The 17,158-nt window shown below is 51.6% G+C and overlaps 2 protein-coding genes across 9 annotated transcripts in view; both read left to right on the forward strand.

The window, feature by feature from the left end:
• The window catches only part of RAD54L2 (RAD54 like 2), a 119,881-nt gene extending 112,238 nt beyond the window's left edge, over positions 1–7,643 (forward strand). The window contains exons 17-21 of the mRNA XM_019631304.1: positions 518–542; positions 1,276–1,475; positions 2,550–2,639; positions 4,781–4,873; positions 6,466–7,643. Of these exons, the coding sequence (XP_019486849.1) occupies positions 518–542; positions 1,276–1,475; positions 2,550–2,639; positions 4,781–4,873; positions 6,466–7,460 (1,403 nt within the window). The 3' untranslated portion in view covers positions 7,461–7,643. The remainder of the gene's footprint in view (positions 1–517; positions 543–1,275; positions 1,476–2,549; positions 2,640–4,780; positions 4,874–6,465) is intronic.
• A 7,097-nt stretch (positions 7,644–14,740) lies between these two features.
• The window catches only part of TEX264 (testis expressed 264, ER-phagy receptor), a 40,874-nt gene continuing 38,456 nt past the window's right edge, over positions 14,741–17,158 (forward strand). Inside the window, exons 1-2 of one of the 8 annotated variants that reach the window (XM_019631340.1) lie at positions 14,741–14,843; positions 15,807–15,880. The gene's annotated coding sequence lies outside the window, so the exon portion shown is untranslated. Of the gene's footprint in view, positions 14,844–14,879; positions 15,270–15,351; positions 15,706–15,806; positions 15,881–17,158 lie in introns of those variants that run through there. The other 7 variants (XM_019631343.1, XM_019631346.1, XM_019631341.1 and 4 more) reach the window with 7 other exon arrangements.

Below are 17,158 nucleotides of genomic sequence, written 5' to 3' on the forward strand. Positions count from 1 at the left end.
GGTGACACATGGGCTGGGCAGGCTGGGAGAAGGCGCCAGCTCCTTTCCGTGCCCAGCACTGGCCTCTCACAGCATTTGATGAGCCAGACCATGATCCTGCCGCTTCCTGGCCTGTCTGGGTACATGTGAGGAGGCCTTCCCGCCAAAATTCCTCAGCTCAGCCCCTGCAGAGTGTGCGGCTTGTGCTAGGCTCCTGTTACCCTTCTGACTTAACTCTGGGAAGAGTCCCACTGACATGTGACCAGGGCCTCTAGCTCCTGCAAAGCCACCCTGGGCAGACATCAAGGAAGTGGGCCCCAGACCTGGTGAGCTTGCTCTGCTGACTGGCCTATCTGGAAATGTGGGAATCCACAGGGCCCTGGGGGCTGCTCAAATTGTTCTTCAGTCATATGAGGAAGAACATCGCAGTCCAAGGAGGTCTCCTTCCTAGAACTAAAGACAAAAGATGAAAATTTCAGAAAGTGTATAGACAGGAACTGAATTTCAAAAATCTTAAATTGGGCTTTGCTTTCTCAAGGTATCAACATCCAGTTGAAAGGGAAGTGAAGAGTGAGGAATGGGTCATTGACCAGGGGGTCACATTCTGGCCTATTGGTAGTAAGAGATGCACAGCCGGTGCTCAGGCTGGCCATGGGCATGTGCCTTTGAGAAGCCTGCGTTCTGTGTGCAGCGTTTTGGCTACTGCAGCTTTTGTGGTGGTCGTGACTAGAGGGGTACTTTGGAGACTGGCCCCGGGAAGAACCCAATGGAAAGGAATGCAGAGGGGAGAGGGGTGTCTGCATTACTTATTGAAACTTGAAGTTTCAGAGAGTAAAGATGGTTAAAATTGGATAGATGGTCTCTCAAGATCACCTGGACATGTGGCATCACATGGCCCCTTTCCTTGGGTGAGTGGGACAGTTCCACTCATTCATCTTCAACTTCACATGTGCTGTGTTCTGAAGAATTTCTCTTCCTTTATTGCATCTTTGCCTCTCTCTAACTTTCTTCCTATTGTATACAGACAGAGTCCAAATTCCAAATCCCATCTCCATAAAGGTATTATTCCACTGACGCCTGCCTCTTAGACTCTGAGAGACTTTATCCTTCTCAGCTCTGTCTCAGTCCTGCCTCTGATCTTCTTTTGAATCAACCACACACGCCCTGTAGGTTCTACTGATCCTCCTTTCAGTAGCAATTGAGGCTGTGGAATGGGGAAGGCTCTACAGGCTTTGCAGAAAGGGAAGTATGGCAGTTCTGCCCAACCATCTGAGCGCGCTTGTCTTTCTCTCACAGGCAGCCAACACTGAAGAGTGATGAGAAGCCTGTGGCCAGTGTTCGTCCAGTACAGTCCACCCCCATCCCCATGATGCCCCGGCACGTTCCACTGGGAGGCAGTATAAGCTCCGCCTCCAGCACAAACCCAGCCGTGAACTTCCCAATCAACTACCTGCAGCGTGCGGGAGTCCTTGTGCAGAAGGTGGTCACCACAACAGGTTGGGAACTCCTGGGTTCTCCTCCAGGGGTGCTGTCCCTTTTCCAATTACTTTGTTCATTCAGGCATCTTCGTATTTATTGAACAGCTTGTGTACCCTAGGCCTTACTACCTTGGCACTGTAGGTAAAAATAGAGAAGACAGCAGCCCCTGGTCTTGAGGAATTTGCACCCTAATGGAATATCTTAAGAATAATAACATGGAACTGGGTCTTGAATGTGGTCAGTGGGATAGACTCTGAGTACTGCAGAGATTGTGGAAATGTCACTGGAACACAGGGTTGGTCTTCTGAGAGACATGCGAATGTGTTGAGTCCTGCCTGACTGGGGTCAGCTGGGTATAATAAACAGCTGTCAACCCCCCTGCTTCATTAGACGACCTTGAATGTCACATGCTTCTTTCTTTGTGAGTTTGATGTAGATCGAGTGTTAGGAGGTGGGCAGCTCATCCATCCCTGTGATTGGTCCTGCAATTCAGGGTAATTGGGAAGGAAAGCATTTCACGATGCTATTTTTCATCTGTGATCTAGAAATATTCATAATGTAAATTTAATGAAAATGCCTTAATTGATTTTTTTAATCTGAAAATGCATGTCCATTGTAAAAAAAAAAATTGGTAAAAACAAAAAAGAGCCTCTCGTAACATACTTCTCTTCTGATTCTTAAAAATAGTCTTCATTCTTTAGTTCAGTGTGGAGTAATAATGCCAGCAGGGAAGAAAATGAGGCCACTTTTGGAGCCGAAAGTGATATGGAGCAGATACATGCAAATAGCTGAGGGCAGAGGAAAAAATACGTAGAAATCACCATTTGAACCACCACTTTTTTCTAAACAAAAAACTCTGTGAATTTTTAATTAAATCAGGGGAAAGAGATGACAGCTCCTTGTTTTCACAGAATTCTTTGTCTAGACGGTTGTGAGAGGTCCTGCTTGCCTCACCTTCCTCGGTTCTGACCTCTGCTCCACTGAGATTAGGGAAGCCACTGAGGAACGGGGTGGATGTGGGCTCTGCAGTTTCCTTCCCTCCTTTAGTCAGGCCCCATGTGATCTAAATCGGAGATCTGTGTCTTCACTAGATATTGTTATTCCTGGACTCAACAGCTCCACAGATGTGCAGGCAAGAATCAGTGCCGGTGAGAGTATCCATATCATCCGTGGGACGAAAGGTGAGAGCCTGACCCCGGCCTGTGCCTAGCTCTGGTTGCCAGTGCTGGGCTGGGCAACAGAATACGTGCATATGGCTTGTGCTGGGGGGATAGGAACCCTCTTATGAGAGTGTCATATGTGAGGGAAGCATGAGAAAATGACATTTCTAAGAGCTTAGTAGAGTTGGGGTGGGCCCAAAGGATATCTTTCAGTGGCTTAAAAGATGGGAGTGAGGGTCACTGCTGCATTCCTGTATTTTACCTCTGTTTTTATGGAGAATCTTGGGGTGGGTTTGGATAGACACCATGTTTTGTATCGGGCTCAGCCTATCCGTAGTGATGCCATGGGCTAGGAATGCCTGACTCACCTGGTCCCGTGCTGCTTGTGGGAGCCCATAGACATTTCCCCAGAGCCAGGGTTGTGGTATTGTGGTTGTAAGAAGCAGCAACCATCAGGGAATTTTGAAAAGACAAGGTTTATTACTCACAGGTCCTGAAGGGTACATGGCATGCTCGAGGACCTCCCAGGGAGGTCACGAGAGAGAATGCATGGACCTAGGGCTCTGCCTTTATTAGGGTCCAAGAGTGGGGTGCCCAGGGTTTCGCGGGTTCAATTTTAATTGGCGAATTTAAAATATAAGAGCGGGAATTAGAGCACGGGAAGCAAAAAGTGGGATCACTCATGGGTCAGTTATCTAGGTTACCCTAGGCTTTCTAAAAGGGGACTTTGTGGGTGGGGCCATCCGGCTCTTTATCTGGTTGTGTAGCTGGTAGCTGTGTCATACGGCTGGCAGTTTGTTTATTCGAGAGGGATGTCTTTGCAATGAATGCTTAGGCAATCAAAGCTTAACATCTGGCACTTACGCTACACACAGGGAGATCAAAACAGGAGGGAAAGAGCAGCGGAATGGGTTCAAGCCAATATGTACGTGATTATGTCGTCTTTCCTACTTACTTTGAGTGGGATAGAGGTCTCTGACTATGAAATGTATTGGGTGGATGAATTAATATACATGGGTGCATGACAAAATTTTGAAGCGTGGCAGTTTGAAAAGTCCCCTGCCTCTGGCCTCCTTACAGAGGGGTGGGCAATCTGGGCTGGACAGTGTCAGGACACTCTCTCAGCCTCTTTCATCTCAGCCTTCACTCTGCCAGGCTCCCTGAGGCTCCTTGTTTAGGAGGGAGATTTTGCCCTAGCCTCTGTTGGGTCAGAGTACCTTTAGGCTCAGGGAGAAGATGCCATGAAATACATGACACAGAGAAGACTGTACCCAGCCCCCGTACTGCGCTCTTCCTAGCCTTCTGAGCAGGGGTCGGCAAACTCCGGCCAGCCCACAGACCAAACCCAGCCTGCTTGCTGCTACTGTCCCGCGAGCTAAGAATGCAGTTTACATTTTCATTTGCTTGGGGGGAAACTCAAAAGAATAATACTTCGTGGCATGTGTAAATTATATGAAATTCACATTCCAGTGTCCATAAATAAAGATTTTTACATCATAGCCATGCCCAGCTGTTTTCATGCCACAGGGTTGAATAGAGAGATCTAATGGCTCACAAAGCCAAAAATATTTACTAACTGGCCTTTTAAAGTTTGCCGACCTCTGGCCCAAAGGCAGCCCTGACCATCCAGGAAATTGATCAAAAGACATACCGAAGACAAGTCAAAGTAGATGAGTGCTGTGTGGGAATAGAACACAGGTCTAAAATTATTCGTACTAAGAGAGAGAGGGTGTTGAGGCATAAGCCTCCTTTGTTCCAGACCAAGAGGAGGACCCGGGCCAGAGTCACGTATTCGCTTTCACAGCACCCCATTTGGTTCCCCCATTACATTTAACCTTTCCTGAAATTTTCTGGCATAATTGTCTGTCTCCCCTTGAGAGGTTAAGCTCCAGGAGACAGGTCCCTTTTTGGTTTTGTGCACTTCAGTGTCTAGAACAGTGCCTAGTACCTAGTAGTTACACAGTCAGTGTTTGTGGGATAAATCATAATATTGGGCCCACAGCACAGTCACCCCCCATCTCCTCATTTCAGGGGTCTTGAGAAAGGCTGTAAGACTTAGTTTCATAGCTGTTTCCCAGCCCGCAGTGCCTAGGCCTGGAGTTTCCCAGGGCTGGCGGTACTGCATGTCTGCTCCTAACGGTCTTCCTCATGCTTCTTCTCAGGGACATACATCCGCACCAGCGACGGACGGATCTTTGCCGTCCGGGCGACTGGTAAACCAAAGGCCCCTGAGGATGGTCGGATGACTGCCTCAGGTACAGTAGCTTTCCTTCCTTCCTTCCTCCCTTCCTCCCTCCCTCCTTCCCTCCTGTCTCCTCCCTCTCCCTGCCCTCACTCCCTCCCTCTCTTATCTATCTATCTATCTATCTATCTATCTATCTATCTATCTATCTATCTATTTTTTGGTTTGGGTTTAGTTTCATTTGTAATTAATTCATTTTTTAATAGATAATGTGTACATGGTTCACAATTCAAAAGGTATAAAAAGGGATTAAAGTCAAAAGTAAGTTTTTCTCCCACCACACCTCCAGCCATCCATTGCTCCTTCCTGGAGGTGCTGCTCTCATTTGATTTTTTTTTTTCCCCAGAGATATTCTATACATATACATGGTACAGGGATGTGTGTGTGTCTGTATAAAAAATATATGCATGTAACTTTTCTATCTATTTTTAAAACGAATGCTAACTTACTATTTGGTTGTCAGAAAAGCCATACGCATTTTTGCAACGAAAAACAGAAAAAATACGTCACGACTTTGCCGACAACCCAATATAATATACTGTTTCTCTTTTTCACTCGAGTAGCTCAGGGCTCATTCCTTATGGTTTCTTTAGATGTGCCTCATCGAAGGTTTGCACATTAGATGGGAATAGCAGTGTATTCCCAGGTTCTCTGTCCTTGGACGTTTAGACTGTTTTGCTTCACCATTACAGTACTGGCTCACAGTCATGTGGCCATGTCTACAGGATAACTTCCTAGAAGTGGGATTAATGGCCAGGTCAAAGAGTGTGTGTGTGGCCCATTGACATGGTAGGAACTCCTGCCGAGCTCCCCTCTGTGGGAGTGGTTCTCATCCGTCCTCCTTCCACGAGGTATGGGAGCTAGACTGCCCTTGTTCCCAGCTTCTATTATGGAAATGTTCATACACACTGACAAGGAGCAGCCCTGAGCATCCGTACAGCCTGTACCGAGATCCAATGACTGCCATTTCTGTCATAAACTTCCTTTTGTCTCTCCCTTCCTACTTGAACTGTTTGTAAATTGAAGACATCATGTCATTTTACCTCTAAATATTTCAACACACATCTAAGATTAAGGACATTCTCCTCCTGGTACAACACCATTATCACACTAAAAAAAAGCCAACAATTCCATAGTATTACCCACTATCTCCAGGCCATATTTGGTTTTCCCAGTTGTCCCAATCCTCTTCTGTGGCCATGGACTTTGTTTTGTTTTTAAACCAGGATGGGTTGCTCTTTAGACTTCACCTCTTTTCTGCCAACCTGGTCACAAACTCTTAGCCCCCAGAAACAGCCTGACTAGCTATAAGGACAATCACTTAGCGTTTCGGTCCATTATCTCATAGGCTCCGCCTTAGTAGGGTTTTACAGGTTGGTGAACTGAGTTGAAGAGAACTCACATGTTTTGTCACAGGTAGACTTGTTTCCTAGATCAAAGGACTTCTCTTTGTGACTGGAAAAAGTTGACTGGGTAATGTTTAGACATCAAACTGTCAGAATTTGGGGGACCACAGGATTTTTTTTTTTTTCATGGAAGTTTTTCCTATACCCTCCTTGTCTCCTTGGCCATTCTGGTTCTCAGTTACCTATATTTTGTCCCCAGGTTCCCAGGGGCCTTCTCTCGAGTCCACAAGCAATGGCAGACACAGTGCCTCATCACCCAAAGCCCCCGACCCCGAGGGGCTGGCCAGGCCCGTCTCTCCGGACAGCCCAGAGATCATCAGTGAGCTCCAGCAGTACGCAGATGTGGCTGCTGCCCGGGAATCCCGCCAGAGCTCCCCAAGCTCCAATGCCGCCCTGCCCGGCCCCCCAGCCCAGCTTGTGGACAGCACTGCTATGCCTGGGCCAGCTCTCGGGACTGAGCCTCGCCATGGGGGTCATTGCCTCAATAGTTCCCTCTTGGTGACGGGCCAGGCCTGTGGTGACAGGCACCCAGTGTTGGACTTAAGGGGCCACAAGCGAAAGTTGGTCACACCACCTGCTGCCCAGGAGTCAACCCGCCGGCGGTCCAGAAAGGGCCATCTGCCAGCCCCCGTGCAGCCGTATGAACACGGGTATCCAGTTTCTGGCGGGTTTGCCATGCCACCCGTCTCCTTAAACCATAACCTCACCCCCCCGTTCACCTCCCAGGCTGGGGAGAACTCCCTGTTTCTGGGCAGTTCCCCCTCCTACTACCAGCTGTCCAATTTGCTGGCAGATGCCCGCCTGGTGTTTCCAGTGACTACTGACCCTCTGGTGCCAGCAGGCCCCGTCAGTTCCTCTTCCACGGCTACCTCAGTCACTGCCAGCAACCCCTCCTTCATGCTCAACCCCTCTGTTCCAGGGATCCTACCCAGCTACTCACTCCCGTTCTCACAGCCACTCCTGTCCGAGCCGAGGATGTTTGCGCCTTTTCCTTCCCCTGTCTTGCCCAGCAACCTTTCACGGGGCATGTCTGTCTACCCAAGCTACATGTCCTCACATGCAGGCTACCCAGCTGGCGGCCTCCTCCGGTCCCAGGTGCCTCCATTTGACTCTCATGAGGTTGCTGAGGTGGGCTTCAGCTCCAATGATGATGAGGATAAGGACGATGATGTGATAGAGGTCACTGGGAAATAGCTGGGGAGCCCCTCTCCACCTCACTCGGGGTCCCAGCGGGTTGCCCACCAGGCTGGAAAGCAGTGATCTGGGCTTTCTGAGAAGTGGGCACTTGGCAGGAGGGAGAAGGAAGAGGGCAAAGAAGGGTGGTTGAACGTAGTGGTAGGCTCTGTTGCAGTTTAACAAGAGGCAAAAAAAAAAAAATCCAACAGAGCAGCAATAGCGGGAAATCAGGGACCCAAACCAGAAATGGAGGGGCAGGGCAGCCTGCCTCTCTTCCGTCCTGCCTTGCTTATGCTGTCTGCTTGCTTGCTTGCCCATCTGAGTGTAGAAGTTCACATCCCATTTCTGTCTTTGGGAACATTCTCTCCCAAGAGAGCTGCCTTACCGGGTGACTTAGCTTGGCCTGGAGAGGGGAGGGGAGGGATGGAGGGAGGGTGAGGGATGGAGGGAGGGTAGGGAGAGCAGAAGGAGATGCCATGTGAAGTGGCGTCTTTTTAAGGGGTGGGGAAGCAGCAGACCAGGTGTGTGTGTGTGTGTGTGTGTGTGTGTGTGTGTGTGTGTGTGTGTGTTTAGGAATGTACGTACACGTATGTAACAGCAGGGGTGGAGGTGGGAGGGAAGGGAGGGAGGGAGGGACGGACTAAGGGGGAAACTGAAAAACGAATTTATCTTTTTTAAAATGGAAATCAGAGTGTGGTGGCTCATGGTAACTATTAATATGACCATCAGGGTGAGCCCGCGAGAAGAGCCATGGAAACCACAAGTTTCCTTCCAGTTAGGTGAAGAGAAGGCCCAGGTAAGCTGAGTCCCTGGTTTTCAGAGCCACATTTGTTAGAATTTGGGGGAAATTATGAGAGAAAATGGGCATTACCAATCCTTTTTCCCCAGTGGCTGTCTCCGACCAGATCTCCCTTCCCAGGGTGTGAGCTTGTGTGCAGAGGCTGGCAGGGAGAAGCGCTGTGCTGTGTGAGTGCGAGGCCATGGAGTTGGGGCCAGGAAAGACATTCTGCACACGGATGGAACTGAGCCCACAGCTGCCTGTCCTGGTGGCCTTCCCTGTCTTTTTCTTCCCTGTTAGAGAGCTCCATGTTAATTTATTTCTTATGGGCAATTATTTATTATTTGGACTTTCCATGTGTCTTTTTTTGTGTGTGTGTGGCGGGGTGGGAGAGGAGGCTAGGGGTAGGGAGGAGGGTAGGAGATGGGAAGGGCAGTTTTAAGGTATCCCAGATCCCATAGCTGCTGGCAAATAATGCCCGGTGGGTAGTGAATTGACCAAGGAAAGAGAGGTAGGCTTGACCAAGGTTTACACTAAACGACTATGTTTTCAGGAAATGGCCTTTCAGGAAGATCAGGAAATCCTGTGACTGGAGAGTTAGTGGGAGTGAGAGTCATTCCGCAGAGATTGAAACTTGGGATCATGGAGTTTGCTATTGGGAAGTAAGTGACCCCAAATTTAGAGATACGTTCAAATAATGACCTTAGAGGCAGGCTGTCTATACTGAATAGTGAAGCTGTGTATAGGTGGCTGCTCCGTTGAGGGAATAGACTATTGATTTCCTATTGGTAAATGTCTTGGCCTCCCCAGCCTATCGGATGGTCAGTGTGGGCCTGGTGTCTGCTACCTCCATCCTCTCTGAAGGAACATGGGGGAGCCATTCCTCTGCAGGAGCCTTAAACCTGGCTTTTGTCTTAAAAGAACACATCGTCATTCTGGTTCTGCCCTTTCTTGTTGCCAATGCCAGGGCAGGGGGCATCTAGTCTTTAAGCATAAACATTGGCTGTCTTCATCTTGGCTTTTCCCGCCCTGGCTACTGAGAATTTGCTAGGCATTTCTTTATGATGAACAAACCTTGTCTGGTTTTAACGCTTTACCACCTCCCGTGGGTCCCTCCTCACTGGGCAGCTGCTGCACCTGCCTCTTCTCAGCCCTGGAGGCAGCTTGGGCAGGTCACCCCTAGTTGTAGCTGCTTCTGTAACTCATCCTACCAGCCCATTTCCATTGCTGGAGGGCCTTACACACTCTGGGGCATTGTCCCCAGAGAGGAGACAAGGAGATGGCTGGTGGGGGTGTGTGCATATGTGTGTGCATGTTTGTGCGTTGCCCAGTTACACCAAAAGTGGAACTTAAGGCGCTCTCTTTCTGTTTTCATAAGCGCCCTATCAGACACTTAACTCTCCTCATAGAAGCCTTAGATCTACAATTTAGCTATGCAAATTATTTTAATAATTTAAAAATAGCAGTTCCAACCAGTGCTTTCTCTTTCAGCTGCATCCCAGGATTGGATGGTGAAGGGACTTAGTTGGAGTGAGCTTTCAGGTCGAGGCTGGTACAGTAGGGGTGAGCTCATCTGGATCTCCAGTTTGCAGAGCACACTCATAACCTGGGCCACAGCTGATGCCTCTGAGGCCCAGGAGCACTGAGATCCCAGAGATTGTGCGTGTGTGTGCGTGCGTGCGTGCGTGTGTGTGTGCGCGCACGCGCGCGCGCGCGTGCATGTGTGTTTGGCTTGGGAAGGAGGGGTATTTTTGTGTTCACCTCTAGAAAATCACAGCAGCAGGCTCTGCGAATCCAGAAATTATCCCAGCAAGGAATTGAAGCTAGTCACTGGAGGGATGGGCTTTTGTGAACGTACCTGGAAGTGTATGGGGACTCGGAGAGGCAGCATGCTCCTGCGCACTCCCCATTGTTTCCAGGGCCTGGGTCTCCCTCCACCTTGGGGGAGGCAGACCTGGCTAGAGAAGGCTTTCTTTAATATGTGCGGCTTATATTGTGTTGGCGGGTAGAGTGGTATCATGGGGAATAGGAGTGCTACCAGTTCCATGTTTTTTTGTTTTGTTTTGGCTTTTTTTTTTTTTTAATGAACCTGAAAACGTTTATCTGACTTTTCTGCTGTCTCTTTATGTGCCCTGGTAGGCAAGTGTGCATGCACACCAAACATGGGCCTGTGTGGGGGAAGCAGAAAATGCCTCAGGGCCTAAGGGCCATGTTTTACAGCTTCTTTGATCAGAAACACTTGGTGGTGGCTTCTACCTGCCATATAAGCCTGAGTGAGGGAAGGATGGTGACAGGAGGGCGGGCAGATCATCAGGCCTAGGCAATTTCCCTCACTGTTGTCTTCCACAGAATGTTTTCAGGGACCTCTCAAGCCCTATCCGGCTGGTTTAGCCTAAGCCCTCAGCCTAGGGAACATAGTACAACTTAATGGTTCAGGATTACCATTTGTAGTGATGTTCGATTTCCTTTTCTGAGTATCTTTGTGGATAAAAAGTGAACAGAGACAGAGTAGCTACTTAAGTAAGAAAGTAAGTGAACCATGTTGGATCAGATCTGTTTCTTGAGATTGGATATCTGCAAAGTTCTCACCTTCTCGAGTTGTGATTCTTAAGCATCTATCTCGTGGTCCTTGCAACTCTCTCCCCTACGAATTAGTGTATGGAATTTCTATATATTTGTGATTCACAACTAAATATAAAATTTCCCATTCCAGGGCATGAAGCAAAGCTAGGGTGAAGTTTTGCTGATAGGTTGAAACACTCAACCAAACTTTAGCCGTCTGGGTGGGACTGTCGCTCCCAAGGTTGTCAGCAGAGCAAGGCGCCCTGCTCCAGTCTGTTCAAGCTGGTATTGCCCTGGAACTAAGTCCTCAAGCCCACGTGGAAGGTCTTCTGGGAGCTTTACATTCCTTGTTCCTAGTGTTCCTGGCCATGACCCCTTCCTCCTGTTTTCCAGTTCCCTGTGGTTCCTTAGAAGACCAGCCTCTCCCTTCTGAGCCATAGCCTCCTGTGTACCCAGCTAAGTGGCTCTTCTCCCACCAAAACCCCTGGGAGGGGAGTTCCTCCCCCAGTAGGACCCCCAGGACACTTTCTGGCCCTCTGCTGACTGTTCCCAAGGAACCCACACCTCAAGGCCTGTCTGAGAATGCTGCGCTCTCCATCAGTCATCCTGAGACTCCATTCCCCTCCTACTGATGCTTCTCTCCCCCTCCCCGTGCATTTCGCTGTCACCCCTTAATGTCTGTCTGTGCCACTAGCTTGGCCCTGGGCCTTTCTATGAATACCCGAGTCTTACGATGAACTTACTGAGCAGGCAGTGTCCAACTTCTTTGCTCTTCAGGGACCTGAGCCTGCCCCTTTCCTCTCTCGCAGGCCTATGTGATACGGTAATCTTGTGCATTGGGGAGAGGTAGCCAAGCAGGCTGCAGTCTGCAGGGCAGAGGGCTAGGATAGATTTGGGTATTTTCTGTTACCACTACTGGGGTGATATTCAGAAGAGAGGGGACCTCATACTGTGACCTGATCCAGGACCCTCCCCTGGAAGAGAGCTCAGCCCAGATGTGTGTGTGCACATGTGTGTCAGAGAGAGTGTGTGTGTGCACATGGGTGTAAACTGACTGTTATCTGGTTGTGTTACTCAGGGTGGGCTGGGGACTCACCGGAAGAATCCCCTTAGCCTGCCCAAGACTGGTTTTTTCCTGTTCCCTCTCCAGAGAGGTCAGGGGAAGGGGGTCCAGGTGGGTTGAGGGGGTCGCAGTGGATAACCACTAAGGCCGCATTGCTGCCAGGAGGAGTGGAAGGAGATGAGGTGGCCCCAGGGACCTGGCACCTGGCTTTGGTTTTCCGTCTTCTTTCCTCAGGACGCCCCCTGAGGCCTGGGACCTGCGCCTAGCTTTGAGGAGCACCTGTGGCTGGTGCTCCAGCTGCCGGTGTGGTCATGGGCTTCCCTCCTCTCTCAGCAGGGCAGGTGCTCCTGCCCCAGAGATTGGGCAACTGGCTGTTTCTATGACGTATTTATTTTTACTTGTGTTTCATGTCACTTTTTTAAAAAAGCAAACAGAACAATTGTAAGTCAGTATAACTGCCTATCAGTTTTCTTTATTTCTCTTTTTGTAAAATAAAATTTAAACTCAAGAAGGCAGTGTTGTTTGATCAGGGTTGTCTGAGCAGCTGTTTGGCTGGGTGGTGGTGAAAGGGTATAACTGAGAGCGTAGTGGGCGCCGGATGGCACCGGTGGGGTGGGGCGGGGGGAGTAGAGGGCAGACTCTGGGCAGGTCCTTTGTTGCAGAGGGTTCACTGGCCTTTTTCTGCCTTTGCTCACCTGAACAGGGCTGCATTTCCAAGCTCCAGAGGAAACAGACTGATTCAGGGGTGCTTGAGGCTAGCTGGTCCTCAGTCATGATGTGTCCTGCAGGGGCAGCTCTGACTAGGCTGAGTGCCTGGGGACTGGTTGTATCATCAGTGCCTTCAGACGGTGAAAGAGGGTTGGTGGCAGTGTTACAGAGTGTCTAACACACAGTGCACGTGTGTTCTCTGTCATCTGAGTTAGAGGATCTAACCACTGCCGCAGAGAACTAACCAGGGCTTTGGAACGTGAGGAGCTAGGGAAGGGAGGGGACAGTCCACTCTTTGGTTCCCCGAGTTTGGTCCCTTTAAGGGGAGGAGCCCTGGGGAAACATTCTCTGGAAATTTACTAAGGGAGAATTAAAGAACCTCGTGGGGATTCCTTGAACAGAGGGAAGCAGGAGGACACAAAGACCAAGTCCAGGTACATGAGAGAATATGGACTATTGGGAGAGAGGACTGGGAGTGGAGTGTGGGCGGGAGCTAGGCGAGCCCTCCGCTCACAAGCTACCTGGGGAAGAGAAAAGTGCCTTGGCTGCTCTCCCCTGGTGGCCAGCTAAGGCCTTGCAGGGATCCTACCGAGGGCGGGGCTTGCTCTGTTGGGAGCAGCCTGAGAAGAAGCCGGGGTGCTGCTGGCTTGCAGTCCCAGTCACGGGCAGACTGCTTTCAGACAGTGGCGCTGAAGCTCCTAAGGCACACCCTCAACTCTGACCGGGACTGTGGTGTTCCCCAACCAGGCTAAAGGAAGTGAGCAGAGAGGACAAGATGAGGAAAGGGCAGCTCCAGACAGTGGTTTCCTGGGAGAAGTTCATCAGCTTCTGAGATGCAGAACTGACCCCTGCAAACCCTGCAGGCATAGGCTGTCTGTCTCAGCCAGTGCACTGGCCCTTCCTCCTCTCACAGAAAATACTTCCAAGTGCCTGGGGCACCCAAAGGGTTTGATCAGACGCCTGGCGTTCATAAGCAAAATAGAACTGCCATGATGACCCTTGCAGCCTAGCCCTGAGTGCCTGTGAGGGGTCAGCTGCCCCTTCTGCCAGTTTGCTGGGACAAGCTTGACCCTGTGGATGAGGTTCAGTCTTTCCTGCCTGTGGAGGGAGCAGTGTGAAGCACAGGGAAAGGAAGCCAGGATGACGAGTGTTTCTGCCTTTTGCCCTTTGCTAGTACAGCCGTGGATTCTGCAGTAAGATGATTGCCCTCGCAAACATCAATCCTCGGTGTCAGGAGCAACAAGGTACCTCTTGGTCCAGCCTGTCTTACAGGCAAGCTACAAGCATAGTTGTCGTCTTGCCCACCTCCTCTACTGCAAGACTGGGCCTCTCAGGAGGGCAAGGTTTTATCTCTGGGGCCCTAGAAGAGTGTTTTGTCATTTGTAGGTCCTCAGAAATAGGAACTGAAGATGGAAATATCTTCAATCTTGACCTGGAAGTTACCTGGTATACACTAAGCTAGCTAGAAGGGCAGACCAGTCACATCCAAGGAGCCCCAGATGGAGGCGTTCCCTTGGTGAGCTCCCGGAGCATGGTGCCTTGGTTTTGTTCACCCAATATCCCCAGTCCCTAGAACTGTCCTGGCAGAGAGTGGTACTCAACAAATGTTGAATGGGTGACAGATGACCCCTGTGCTCTGGTTGGGGGGTGGGGTTAAGTGTTGGAGGCGGGAAGCTGATATTTGTGCTGTCCAGAGGTTGGATGGATCCACTAGCTTCTTCCCTGAGCCCAGACTGGGCTTCAGTTTCCTCAGCTGTAGAACCGAAGCAAGTGGCCCTGCCTTGCCCGGTTCCCAGGTCTGTCGCGAAGCCTCAGCGAGAGAAAGTGGCAGGACCACGGACCGTACAAATGCCAGAGGCTGATAACCGCTGTGCCGCACTTCCCAAACCTCTGGTGCCTGCTTCCTGGACCCCAGCCTGGCTCTCTACTGCGACTCGCCAGGCGGACTTCCCCCAACGCCTGGGGCCGCGCAGTCGTGCTCTCGCCAACCCAGATGCCAAGGGGTTCCTGTTCAGTCACCCTCTGCAACCCAGTAGTTTGTGGGAAGCAGGAAAGTGCGGGGTGGGCTCCGCCCCTGACAGCTCCAGTGGATAAACGCACACTCGTTGCCATGGAGCCGGGGCGGGGCAGACCTACGCCCTTCGGGTCCCGAGCGCAGGCGCCCACGGCCACGGCCACGTCCCGCCGCGAGAGGGGGCGGAGCGAACGTGCGCGGCAGGCGCGCGCAGGCTCCGCGACCGAACCCGGAGTCGCCTGCGCGCAACGGCGATCGCGGCGGGTGGCCGCTGAGGTGAGGGCCGGGCCGGAGGAGGAGCGTTCCTGCCCGGGCAGTCTCACGCGCGCCCAGGGCTTGGGGGGTCTCCGTCCGCCTGGGCGCGGCCTCAAGGCCCCCCGCGTCCCCTCCGTGACCCCCGAGGCCCAGGCCGCTCTTTGCATCTCGACTCGCACACAGCTGGCCGAGTCCTAGGGCCCGAAAGCGACCTAAGAGCAGCCCTACCACCCGGGCCGCCCCCTGCCGCGGGTCTGGGGCACCTCCCGAGCCCGTGGAGCTGGAGGGGTGGGGGGGGGTTACGGAGGCAGGAGCCGCACGTAAACTCCACCCCCGTCTCCTGACTGCCTCGCCTCCCTGGCTGCAAACTTTAGCGTCCCTTAAGCTGCGGAGGTGCCTGAGGCCCCAATGAAGTTGTGGCTGAAAAGAAAGGGGCTGGGTAAAGAGGTGAGGCGCAGCTGAGCGAGGGCTGGACGCCGGGGGTGGGAGGTGGCGTCCCCTCCTCCCAGCGCAGGCCCCTCCGAGCCCGGGTCTCCCCGCTCCGCGCTGGCGCCGAAGTTTTGCCCGCAGCGGGGCCCTTTAAGGGCCGGCCCACCGCACGTGAGCGGCTCCAGGAAGCGGGCGTGGCTCAGCCCTCCCTGACGCTCGCCGGTACCCGGCCGGAGGCGACCGTCCCGGGAGGCTCGAGAAGGGGCCCAGCCTGCCCAAGGTCAGCGGCAGGCGCTGTTTCAGGGCCAGGTGCGGTGGCTGGAGCCCTTCTGGAAGCGGGCTCTCCAAGAACGGGGCACGAGCAGGGCCCTAGTGAAGAGCTGACTTTGTGAGGCCGAGTTTCGCTTCTGATTTCCCTAAGGAGACTGAGGACGTGGTAGGGGTGCAGCCTGTGGTGAGGGGGCGTTCTTGTAGAGGCCCCGGTGGGCTTTCCCTGAAAAGGACGCAGCCAGGGCACGGCGCCCAGCTCAGTGATTATTTTCTTTCTGCCCCCAGCACCCGAGCACTTGGAACACAGTCCCTGCTGCGCTGGATGCCATGAGTTGCTAAAAGTGAGCCTGGCTTTTCAGGTGAGCTTCCCCAACCCTTCTCCCTTTCTCTTGAGTATGGGGACAGCCACATTGCCTCGCCTCCTTGCTGTGTCCCCCCCGCCCCCCCCCAGGTTCATTTCTCCCCTTTTCTGAGACGTTCAGGAGGGGAGAGGAAGAGAAAGGTGGGAACTAAGTGCCTTTGACGGGACAGGGAGCGTGCAGCTGAGAGTGTAGGTCAGAGGGAAGGCTGGTCACTCCGGAGGCAAATGGGAGATCTGCATGCTAGAGAGCATCCAGCCGGGAGCCTGGGTTCAGCGATGTCCAACATGGATTAAGTGCTTGGACTTTTCTGGAAACCCTGTCACCAGGGAGGAGAGAGGAAGTGGAAATGGGGGCCTGGGTTCCCTTTGCCTGCATTTTGATCCAGGTCTGTTTAGTACCTGTGTGACCGTGGGCAAGTCTCTTAATCTTTAACCACTTGTTTCCTGATCTGTACTTACCTTGTTTTGAGGATTAATGAAGTGGCTGTGTTTCGACATTTAGACAGTGCCTGGCATATAGTAAGTACCCGGTGAAAGATTTGTCATCATCATCAAAGAAAGCAGGAATGAAACTTAACTGGAGACAAGTTGAGTAGGACAGGGTGTACGCCCAAAAAAAGATAGTACAGCTGTGGGGCAGGAACACTCGTGGGTGAGGAGACTGGTGTCACCTCAGTGTCGTGGCACCAAAGTTTCAGAAGTTTACTTTGCCTCTCTGTGCGCATGGACTCCAAAGACAATATTTCAAACAAAAAATTGGGGGCTGAGAAGGGAATACATAACCCATAGGCAACAAATTAATCCATAGAGCCAAGTTTTCCATAGGGCTGAAGTGTTGGCTTTCAGCTCCCAACACTTTTCAATGTTAAGTGCTTGGGGTGGGAATGTTCCTTCGTTGAGTCACATGCTTCCCTTCCTCTTTAAAACAGCCTTCTCTGTTCTGTGATTTTTTTCCCTGGGCGACTCAGGTCAAGCCCCCGTATAAGAGGGTCAGGCCTCTGGCCCCAAGCTTTGTGGCTGGCTGGAGGCCTGCTTGAGTGGCTCACACTCCAGCCTGTGTTGTGTCCCCTGGGCCTGCTTGAGAATAGCTTCTTCGCATCTCTTTTTCTTTTCCTGGCATGAATGTCTTTATTCCTTGTGCTGTACAAATAGGAGGAGTGGGGAAAGGAAAGGCCAGTGGGGAGAAGGGAGAATTGTCAGATAAATGACATAAACACACAAAGAGGAAAAAAGACCCTCCCCATTCCACCCCAGAGTGATTTTCTGTGAACTCCCT

The sequence above is a fragment of the Hipposideros armiger genome, unplaced genomic scaffold, assembly GCF_001890085.2.
Source record: "Hipposideros armiger isolate ML-2016 unplaced genomic scaffold, ASM189008v1 scaffold_990, whole genome shotgun sequence".
Lineage (NCBI taxonomy): Eukaryota > Metazoa > Chordata > Mammalia > Chiroptera > Hipposideridae > Hipposideros > Hipposideros armiger.